The following is an 11,593-nucleotide window of genomic DNA, read 5'->3' on the forward strand; positions in this document are numbered from 1 at the left end:
ATAGACAAAATTTAAAAGGGGGGCTGGTCACCAGAAGAATAGGCACACTGATACATTTATAAAATGGAATACTGTAAAATAAGTATGAACTACAGCTCTATACAAGGAACAACACAAGGCTTATCAAACAGTAGGGAAAAACAAGGAAGCAGACAGTACAATTTCATTTAAGCAAAGTGCAAGGACAGGAGAACCAAAAGTATATTTCAGGACGTACCCAGGTGCTGCCACAGGAAACAGAAGGGGGGGCATCAAAAACCCAAGGTGGAGTAGGCGTATTCTAGTTCTTGGCCTGGAAGATGCACCCAAACTTTTGACATTGTGATATGGCATTGTCATCTACAATATTCATTCTTGAAAAGCATGCAATCAAATTGGGGGCGGGCCATGTCAAAAAAATCACACAGTGGCTTAAATAGGCTTAGAAACTTGTTAGTCCACTTTCATGGTTACTCTGGGCTGCAGGCTGGACATGATGGGTAGAATATTTGCTTTGGGGGGAAGGAAGGAAGCAGGTTCTCATTATATAGTCTAGGCCAGCCTTAAACTCCAGGTCCTCCTGCCTCTGTCTCCCCAACCGTGGATTACAGGAGGGCTTTGGGGCACTTGGCCAGAACGTTCTCTCCTAATTGTTTTTTATCAAGCTGTCTATTCACATTATGTACTTTTTAGAATGTCTTAATATTTCAAAATAAAAAATATGAGATGATAAAAGAAGAGAAGGGGGGAAAAGGAAGAGAGGGGAAAAGACATGGGTATAAGCAAGGATTCAAAAGCCAAGTTCAGCAGGAGGTCAGGGTCCATGATGAAGAAGGCTAAGATGAGCGTCTAAGCGCCCCAGCATGTGCCAGGCTCCCATCACATGGCTCAAGGGAAACCAGAGTGCTGATCCAGATAAAGAAGGCACAAAAGAAACTGCCTCAGGCTGGAGAGATGGCTCAGAGGTTAAGAGCACTGGCTGATCTTCCAGAGGTCCTGAGTTCAATTCCCAGCAACCACATGGTGGCTCACAACCATCTGTAATGAGATCTGGTGACCTCTTCTGGCCTGCAGGCATACAAGGAGGCTGAACAGCTGAACACTGTGTACACAATAAATAAATAAATCTTTTTTAAAAAAAGAAAAGAAATCGTCTCCAAATATTTAAAAAAATGCAAGTTATGAAAAGAAAGCTCATTTTATACTGTCCACATAACAAAACCTGGCCAAGGAAAGGAAGAGGCAAATTTTTATTGAATACAGTGATCTTCCTAAGAAAAGTACAATTGGTCTTAAATAAAATTCAATTCTCAGTCAGTCCTACCATTGGGAATAGAATGAAATATTTCAATGTAACCCTTTAATGGTTTTAGTCTTTCAGCATTAATATAAATCCATACAAAAATTAATTCAAGTGAGGTAAGTGAATAAATATATTTACATTAAAATATGGAGGCGAAAACAAATGATGGGCAAATACAGACAACATAGAGGTGGCACGTAGACAACCGGCTGCAGGCCACACTATTTCATCTTTGATGTGTGTAAGCTTTTGTTCTAGGATCTATCTCCTGCTAAGGAAATGCCTGTCGCATAGTTTTCAATGACTCAAGTATTTATTAATAGAGAGGAAGAGGAAGATAAGAAAAATAAGACAAAGGAGGGAAAGGGATGAAGCCCATCAGCTCAGTTTGTCCACCTTGAGTGGTCACATCGTGGTGACATGATACAGAGAGGAATCCGGAGCCCAAGATAAATAAAAAGGAACCTAGAAAGGTTAAAAAACAAGATCAGGAAGTCACAGGATGAAGCTACCGAGAAAACAGAAACAAACAGGTCTGGTGATAAATGATCTGACACGCAACTATTCGGAGGGTGGAGAAAAGCCTGTGGGGTCCAGAAAGCGCATGCTGCTGATGGAGTTTTGCAAGCATCTCGTGATAGGGCAGATGGACTGGCTCAACAGGTAAAATCACTTGCCACCAAATCTGAGCAACTGAGTTCAATCCCCAGGACCCACCTAGTAGGAGAGGACTGATCCCTGGAAGTCATCCTCTGGTCTCCTCAAGTGCACCACAACATGCACCCACACTACACATGCACAAGTAAATGAATTGAATAAATAAATAAATGTAATCTTTAAAAGAAATAAAGAGAGAGAGAAGAGAATCTCATGCCAAAGACAGAAATAACAAAGATGGTCCCACGGCTCTAGTGCAGGCTCCACCACAGCCCTAACACGGTCCGGACACACTCCCAGCCCCACCCATTGAAGTGGCATTCTGACCACAGGACGCTTCAAAATCAGAGTCGCAATAGTATTTCAAAATAGATATAAATACCAAAATTTGAACTGGTGAGATGATTCCGTGGGTGAGGAGCTTGCCATGCAAGCCTGCTGACCTGAGTTCGGTCCCCAGAACCCACAAGAAGGTGGGCGAAGAAAAATAATTCCACAAAGTTGCTCTCTGACCTCCCCTTGCAGCATGCAATGGCACAAATTTACACATACATCATGAACACACACTAATTTTTCAAAAAATAAAAGATTTTAAAACTCCCAATGTCTTCACATTCTAGTGGGGAATACAACCCAAACTGAAATTATCAATATTCTATTGATTAAATCTTTTTTAAAAAGTATTTTAGGTTTCTTTTACCACAAATGATATTTAGAAGATAGGCATGTATAACATGAATCAAATATCATAAAATATATTTGTTTATTAAAACAACACTTGGTACCCTATAAATATGTACAATTTAATGTTTTTATGTATCAAATTTTTAATGTTTAAATCAAAATTATCTGCTCCTTTTCCAATAGGAATTATGTTGTTCTCAATCACCCACACCTGCTGTTGGGGAGCCGAGCATCCTCAGCCTCTCCATCCCTCGGGGCCCTCTGTCACACTTGGAAGTGCTGCTTTCTTGAAGACTCTGCTTTATCTAGACTTCCTGCTCTGCAGACTCCCCGTGACTCCTTCCAGGTGGCTTCAAGACACGTGGATGTGCTTTCTTGTTTGTCTACACTCCCAGGCTCTTTCAGCCCTTTTGACAACTTCTCATAAAACTAAAGGTCTCCTGATAAATAGAACTCCTTCACCGGACTGCAGGAGCAATCTCGATTCCTATATTGACTTCTAAACAAATGTGTTTTAACTGTTACAAAGAAATGGCGCCATGCAGATGGAATAATTCAGTTAAGCTGAAAGTGCTAATCCCTATTCTCAGTTGCTGCATTCACTAGTTCTTGGATCTTAGCTGACTTGTTAGCACCTTCCTGTGTGTGTGTGTGTGTGTGTGTGTGTGTGTGTGTGTGTGTGTGTGTGTAGACTGCATATGTAACAAAGTTCATCAGCAAAAACTATTTTCCCTATAAACTGTAGCATGACACAGATGGCTGATTTAGAGCCAAGCTCCTCGCTGCCTTCAATTTCCATTTCCTGGTGCCCCGTGACTCCATAACTGATTTTCAGTTTGCCCACGGCTGGGTGCCCACTTGCCCTTCATTCACATCCTGTGCCAAGACCGAGGTAGTCAATTAACCACATCAATCGCTTTATCTCATGTTGTCTGGGTAGTTTCTCCAGCTGACGGTCATCTCAGCGAGTCTTCCCACTTAGATAACCTTCCTTAACGCATTGAAAGAATGCTGCTGGGTTTTCTGAACTATTCTCCCTCTGCAAAGGAAGGGGTAAGGTGACACACATGCTGTCTGACACTAGTCTGGAATAGGCAGAATGTGTCTGCTATAACGACAAACCCCAGGAGCTGAGAAATGATATCAGGGCATGCACAAGAGAAAGCTGCCAAATCTGTGTTCATCCCATACTGTCCAGGGCAAGGGTCTGCTGAACTGTTGCAAATGTTTTGTTAGTGGGTCTGCCTAGAAATGTATATGACAATGCTTTCAGTGTTTGACCCTCCTAAACCTTAAGGTCCATTAAATTAACGCATTGACTCCAAGTTTGTCGTTGACAAGAAATGTGCCCTTGCTATTATAATGCACTCTAAGTGAGTGTGGTGGCACCCATGGTAGTCCCAGCTCAGTGGGAGGCTCAGTCAGGAGGATTGGAAGAGTCCACAATCTCAAGACCACCCTGGACAACATGGAAAGATCCCATTTCTAAGAAACAAAACTAGGGCCAGCAAGATGGCTCAGAGGTTAAAGGGGCTTGCCACCAAACCTGACAACCTGAGTTCAACTCTCAGAAGAAGGAGAGAATATCTTCCACAAGTTGTCATCTGATCTATACACATGTGCAGTGGTACTCAGGCATACTCACACACAAACATAGATAGATAGATGATAGATAGATAGATAGATAGATAGATAGATAGATAGATAGATAGATAGATAGATGATAGATAGATAGATACAGATGATAGATAGATAGAAAGATAGATATAGACAGACAGATGATACATAGATAGATACATAGACAGATGATAGGTAAATATATGATAGATGAATAGACAGATGATATAGATAGATAGATAGATAGATAGATAGATAGATAGATAGATAGATAGATAGATAGAGATAGAGAGATAGATAACAGATGGACAGATGATAGATAGATAGATAGATAGATAGATAGATAGATAGATAGATAGATAGATAGATAGATAGATAGATAGACAGATAGATGCAACATTTAACTGAATAAAAAATTTTATTTTTATTGTTTTATTGTTTTTATTGAGCTATATATTTTTCTCCACTCCCCTTCCTTCCTCTCCTGTCCCCTTCCCTCCTCTCCAATGGTCCTCTTGCTCCCAATTTACTCAGGAGATCTTGTCTTTTTCTACTTCCCATGATATTAGATCCATATATGTCTCTCTCAGGGTCCTCATGTTGTCTAGGTTTTCTGGGATTGTGAATTTCAGGCTGATTTTCCTTTGTTTTATGTCTAAAAGCCACTTATGAGTGAGTACATGTGATATTTGTCTTTCTGGGTCCGGGTTACCTCACTCAATATGATGTTTTCTAGATCCATCCATTTGCCTGCAAATATCAAGATGTTATTACTTTTTCCCTGCTGTGCAGTACTCCACTGTGTAAATGTACCATATTTTCTTTATCCATTCTTCAGCCAAGGGGCATTAGGTTGTTTCTAGGTTCTGACTGTGACAAACAATGCTGCTATGAACATAATTTTTTGTTTCTTTGTTTGTTTTATTATTTATTTATTTTTAATTATTATTAAAAATTTCCACCTTCTCCCCTCCTCCCATTTCCCTCCTCCTTTCCCGCTCCCTCTCCCCCTCCCTCTCCAGTCCAGAGAGCAGTCAGGGTTCCCTGCCCTGTGGGAAGTCCAAGGTCCTCCCCTCTCCATCCAGGTCTAGGAAGGTGAGCATCCAAACAGACTAGGCTCCCACAAAGCCAGTACGTGCAGTAGGATCAAATCCCAGTGCCATTGTCCTTGGTTTCTCAGTCAGAATAGATCAGAACCATGATGTCTCAAAAGTTCCCTGGACAGGATTACAAAGTAGTTCAAAAAATTATTCCATGAAACTTCTCAGTGGTGTGTGTGTGGGGGGGATATTTGTGTGTATGAGGATATGTTGTGTGGGTGTGTGTATGTGTGTAGCATAAATTCTAATTGGTCTTAACAATAAAAAACTTGGGATCAGCTATCAGGGGTGAACACTGAAGGACTGGAGAAGCAGAGCAGTCAACCACTAAAGAATTCTTACTCTACCAATGCTCAGACCAAAGGGGCGAATCTCAGACTTCCTGCTGTCTCTATGACTGCATGCTCAGACTGAATTCTTATACTGCATCTGAGCTCCTGTCTCCTCCCACCTTCTATTCCTCTCTCTGCCCAGCCATATCACCCCTGTCTCAACCTCCCTACTGCTGGGATTATAGGCATGTGATCCCAAATGCTGAGATCACTTTGTGTGAGATCTGTTTCTCTTTTAGGGTGGATCAATTTCATGTAGCCTATAGTGGCCTTGAACTCACAGAGATCCATCTGCCTCTGTCTCCCGAATGCTGGGATTAAAGGTGTGCGCCACCACCGCCTGGCCTCTATGACTAACTAACTAGTGGCTTAGCTCTGCACTCTGATCTTCAGGCAAGCTTTATTTGTTAGATTACAAATAAAATATCACTCCAGATGTGTGTACCTGTGTATGTGTGTGTGCCTGCATATGTGCAAACGTGTGCCTGTGTGTCTGTGTGTGCCTGTGTGTCTGTGTGTATGTGTGTGTAGTTATGTTATAAAGTATATATCTTGCCAATGGTGATGACAAACCTATAAAGAAAAAGGCTTCCATAGTTTCTGATAGAGAAGGGATGTTGGCTTTGCCTTTCTGGCTTTCTATTTTTGTTGTATTCTCCTGGCATCTGGCTGCCTTCACTAAATGAAGTCAGAATGAATAAAATGGCCTTTTCAGATCTTCATTGCTCTATTGTAAATTCCTCATATTCCCATAATACGGTAAATAAACACATAATTATTTCAGTTTTTTGGGGGTCACACCTCATAGTAACAGACCACATTAATGTACACTCTAACGATTCCTAGTGTTAGTCTGTCCTCTACAGCCAATCCTGTGCTCTGTGAGCACACAGGATGCTGTTGGGCATTAAGCACTCATTTCCAAGTTACAAGAGCACCACCTTCTGGTGAAATGTTTATCTAGCAAGGCGCGTGTTAAGGATCCACTAAGACGATACAAATTTTTCTAGCCAAAAATGGTTAAATTGAAACCACATTACAAATATATTGAAAATTTGCCGCGTTTCTGATTTCATTTTGATTCTTCTGGGAAGGGTCTTCGATTATTTAGCAGCCAAAGGACTGTAAGCCCTTCCGGTTCTCCTTTAAGCTCCGCGGGTTTCAAGTTTCAGCCCCTCCTCGAATTCCAGCCTGCTGAGACTCCCGAAATCATCCAAAATGGAGCCCTTCGCTGCCTACCCACTGAAATGTTCCGGGTCCAAAGTGAAGGTATTTGCCGTTTTGCTGTCTATGGTTCTGTGCACCGTGACTCTTTTTCTCCTACAATTAAAATTCCTGAAACCGAGAATCAACAGCTTCTATTCCTTTGAAGTGAAGGATGCCAAAGGGAAGATCGTGTCTCTGGAAAAGTTCAAAGGCAAAGTAAGTCTTCGGATTTTTATTTCTGTTGTTCCTCGGCATTGATACTTCTTCTCACCGTAGTGTAGGGTTCGTTACAGTCGTAAATTGGAATGTAGTCTTCAAAGCAATGTCGTTAGATGTCCTTTTAGGTATGAGTTCTAGGAGCTTTTCACTTCCAACCGGTTAAGCGACTGTTTTCTCGAAAATTGCTTTCATTTTCGTGCAGACCTGATGCTGTGATTTGGAAGATGCTGTGTGGCTAGGGCGAGACCCACTACTAAGAATATTACATAATCTAAGTATAGAGGGTTAGCCCATTTATCTGGGTTATGAATTTTAATGAAGTTGGATCTGTCTGAAAATACGGAGTCTATCAGAGGTTGTATTCTTCCAAAGTGGTTTGGGATTTTAATTGCCTGAAGGATTTTTTTTTTTTTAATCTTTTGCTTCTCTTTCCGGTCGGGTTTTTTTCTTTTTCCGGGAGGCTTCCCTAGTTGTAAACGTGGCTAGTGACTGCCGGTACACCGACAAAAGTTACTTGACCCTCAAGGAGCTGCACAAGGAGTTTGGGCCCTATCACTTCAACGTCCTGGCTTTCCCATGCAATCAGTTTGGAGAATCGGAGCCCATGTCCAGCATGGAGATAGAATCTTTTGCGAGACAAAACTACGGAGTCACATTCCCCATCTTCCACAAGATTAAGATCTTAGGGCCGGAAGCAGAACCTGCGTTTAGATTTCTTGTTGGTAAATATCTACCCTGCTCAATGTTGTCCGTTCCTGTCCCTTTCATTATTATACATACGTGCGACAGAGAAAGGTACAGATAGATCAGGACAGTTCCTATCTCATTTAAAATATTTTACCGGGAAAATTTCATAAAACTGTCAAAGATCCAGAACCTCATCCTTTGAAACTTTCTAGAAGCTATGCATCCCTGAAATCAGGTTTTGACTTCTTGGATGGTAAAGACTTCCACCTTGGTGTGTTTTTATTCCTTCTGACCATCGTGTTGGAGATTGTATGCGAGGCGTGGCCACGACTGCTTTCCCTAAGTATTTCAGCTCTCCCCTCAGCTGCTAGCCTTTCTGTTGGGACAGTAGCCCCACCCCTGACTAAAGCTTCATGAATATATGTGTCCAAGCACCGTTAACTGAGTATATCTTTATGTTTAGTTTTATGGTGGCCTTTCCATCTGAGACATTAGCCTCAAGGTTGACCTGACATTTTACCAGGGTTTTGCTGAAATTCAAAGCAAAATAACTCGCTTATTTTCAGAAGTCAGTCACATGAGACTTCCTCTATAACTAAGCTCACCACAGCCATCTACTTAAAGCCTGAGTAACACAGTGGACAGGAACCATGGCTTTTCTTTCTGGGGAATACTGAAGAAAAGGTAGAGCCAAGCCCTTGAGCTAAGCATCCGATTATATTCGAACGAGGACTCTGTCAAAAAAAAATGAAACTCGGGGCTGGAGAGATGGCTCAGTGGTTAAGAGCACTGCCTGCTCTTCCGAACGTTTTGAGTTCAATTCCCGGCAACCACATGGTGGCTCACAACCATCTGTGATGAGGTCTGGTGTCCTCTTCTGGCCTCCAGCCATACACACAGACAAAATACTGTATACATAACAAATAAATAAATATTTTAAAAAAAATGAAACTCAGCTGTTCTCACAGAACCAAAACTGTCACACAGACAGTGTGTGATGTTAAACAGGGAAGGCAAGAGAACCCAGAGGTCAAGTCCACCAATTCTGGAAGGAGGTGCAGATAGCAACTCTGCCTCTACCAATGGCAGCCACTCAGTATTAAGTTCAGGCCTCCATTTTTCTCATATGCAAAATGCTGAAGAGAGTAACAACCATTTCTTGGGGTTGCCTGACCCCACTTGAACCCTGAACTAGGCACAAAGTGAGGACTTAATTTTAATTTTAGTTGCTGTATCTTTCCTAGGGAAGACATTTGTTTTTATGTGTATGAGTGTTTTCCCTGCATGTATGTGTTTGTCCATGTGTGCCTGGTGCCCAAGGAGGCCAGAAGAGGGAGGGCATCAAACCACCTAAAATGGAAGTCACACAGCTGTGAGCCACCATGTGGGTGCTGGGAATCGAACCCAGGGCCTCTGCAAGACCAGTACTCACTCTTAACCAATGAACCATCTCTCCAAACCCTATTCTATCTTTTTCTCATATTCATTAATATTAGGAACAGAGATCCAGAATGACACAAGTAAAAGAATTCACATTTATTACATAAATTAAGATTTAGCAAAAGAATGTCATAATTTCTCCAAGTAATCATTTCAAATCCCTTGCCATTTTGCTATGTAATCAATAACAATATTTGAAACATTACTACATTAAATATGAAAAATCAATATTACCTTCCTTTTACCAAAACAACTTTAGAACATTTTACATTTTGAAAAGTTGAGAACAGACTAGATATGGTGGCAAACACCTATAATCCCAGTATTGGGAAGGTGGAGGCTTGGAGGATTAAGAGTTCAAGGTTAGCTTTGGCCAAGAGTTCAGAGTTAGCCTAAGATATGTAGTGAATTTCAGGCCAGTCTGGGCTACACAAATATTAAATATTAAACTGGTCTTGCTGGGCCTGGTGGCATTCACCCACCTGTTAATCCCAGGATCTAAGAGTCTGAGTCAGAAGGGCCACAAGTTCAAGTCCAATTCAGGCTAAAAAGCAAACAAAACAAAAAAGAAAATGGGTCTAGATCAACAAATCTAAAATATATAACTTTGTTTCATGCCCTGACTCTAGATCAGTACAGTCATCTATGAAGTCAAGAATACTGAAGTCTGGTTACTGAAGCCTTGAGCTCTGCTTTTGTGTGGGTGTTTTATTTTGTTCTTAATAGTATGGCAATCCTAGAACCTGGTTCTAAAATTGTCACTTATACAGATGTAATGAAACTGAAAGCCTTGACAAAGAATAAAATCATGCTCATGAAAATATATTCTGAACATTATAGATTCTTCCAAGAAGGAACCAATGTGGAACTTTTGGAAGTATCTGGTCAACCCCGAGGGACAAGTTGTGAAGTTCTGGAGGCCAGAAGAACCCCTTGAAGCCATCAGACCTCACGTATCACAAATGATTGGGCAAATGATTCTTAAAAAGAAAGAGGACCTATGAAAACATCACAGTCAGTCCTGCACAGTTGGACAGAGAAATGACCTTGAAAGATTCAGCCTCCTTTTAGATTTTGACAAACTATGGTACTAAAAGATTTTTTAAGGCCATCTCACCACTCAGTTGCAATGGATGTCCCCAAAATAGATATGTTACCCAAAGAGGATAAAAAGGGGTGGGGGTAGCCAAAGAATCGTGATGAAGTATATTACTTATCTGTCCAGAAGGAAAACTGTAGGAAGCTCAGTCACCAATATGCTTCCGTTTCCGGTTGTAACTTTCTCTAGGGTTGACCCATACGGGAAAACTAATGCCCAGGACCACTACGTGAAATGAAGAACACTGTGTGGGTGACATTTTTGAAGTAACTAACTAACTGTAAGTGGGTACACAGGTGTAATAAAGGATAAAGTGAATGCTGCAAAAGATAAAGTGCTTTTTTTTTTTTTTTTTTTTTTTTTTTTTTTTTTTTTTTTTTTTTTGGTTTTTCGAGACAGGGTTTCTCTGTGGTTTTGGAGCCTGTCCTGGAACTAGCTCTTGTAGACCAGGCTGGTCTCGAACTCACAGAGATCCGCCTGCCTCTGCCTCCCGAGTGCTGGGATTAAAGGCGTGTGCCACCACCGCCCGGCTAAAGTGCTTTTTTTAAAAAGTTTTTTGAGACAGGGTGTCGGGGATCAGCCTCAACAAAAAATACCACTCACCAGGTTAGGGGTATGGGGATTTAGAAATATTAGTAAAAAAAATATGATGTGAAAATAAAAAGACAGAAAAACATAGAATAGTACCAGGAGGAAGTTCCAGTGAATACTGAAATCGCCCACATTTAATTTTCAATTGCTTAAAATGCCCCTGACCCCAAAAGGTAGGAGGAAGTCAAAAAACTGCATAATATGATGCAAGGAAATGAACGGACCAATTGAAGGTTGCGGGCTACATCTATAGTTAAACATTCTGTTGCTAGAACAAAACAAGTCACGCTCACAGCCTAGACCAAAACATTCTATAGGCAAACCACTCCCTGGGTGGAATTCAATGTGAGCTCCCTAAAGGAACTGGAACCTTAGTTGGATCTTGCCGGGGTCTCTGGCAGAAAGAGCAGACCCACTGAACTCTTCTGGGGCTGAGCAGGATGGTGAGTGTCAAACAACCCAGCCCCTCCCTCAGCCATGGGGAGAAACACACACTCAGTCGGGAATCTGTCAAAGCAGGATCTTGTTTAATGGTATCAGGCAGGAACTTATATAGGGTTGTGATGGGGGTGGAGAAGCTTGGGATGGGTTGAGGCAGAGTAAGGAATAAGGGTCAATAAAATTCTGCCATGCTAACAGTGGCTGGGTAGAGGTGGGTCTAGGTTGGGTAGCCAGAGAC

At 41.5% G+C, this 11,593-nt stretch overlaps 1 protein-coding gene across 2 annotated transcripts; it reads left to right on the forward strand.

Moving 5' to 3' along the window:
- The first annotated feature begins 6,684 nt into the window (after positions 1–6,684).
- On the forward strand, positions 6,685–10,667 carry Gpx8 (glutathione peroxidase 8 (putative)). 2 transcript variants are annotated; one of them, XM_057789839.1, is made up of 3 exons: positions 6,699–7,094; positions 7,558–7,819; positions 10,065–10,667. In XM_057789839.1, exons 1-3 carry the CDS (start codon positions 6,891–6,893, stop codon positions 10,226–10,228), a joined length of 630 nt encoding a protein of 209 aa, XP_057645822.1. In that variant the 5' UTR covers positions 6,699–6,890; the 3' UTR covers positions 10,229–10,667. The 2 variants fall into 2 exon arrangements, with proteins under 2 accessions (XP_057645823.1, XP_057645822.1); XM_057789840.1 differs by lacking the exon at positions 7,558–7,819 and having other exon boundaries at positions 6,685–7,094.
- Positions 10,668–11,593: the final 926 nt, after the last annotated feature.

This window comes from Chionomys nivalis, chromosome 15 (genome assembly GCF_950005125.1).
Source record: "Chionomys nivalis chromosome 15, mChiNiv1.1, whole genome shotgun sequence".
NCBI classification, from domain to species: domain Eukaryota; kingdom Metazoa; phylum Chordata; class Mammalia; order Rodentia; family Cricetidae; genus Chionomys; species Chionomys nivalis.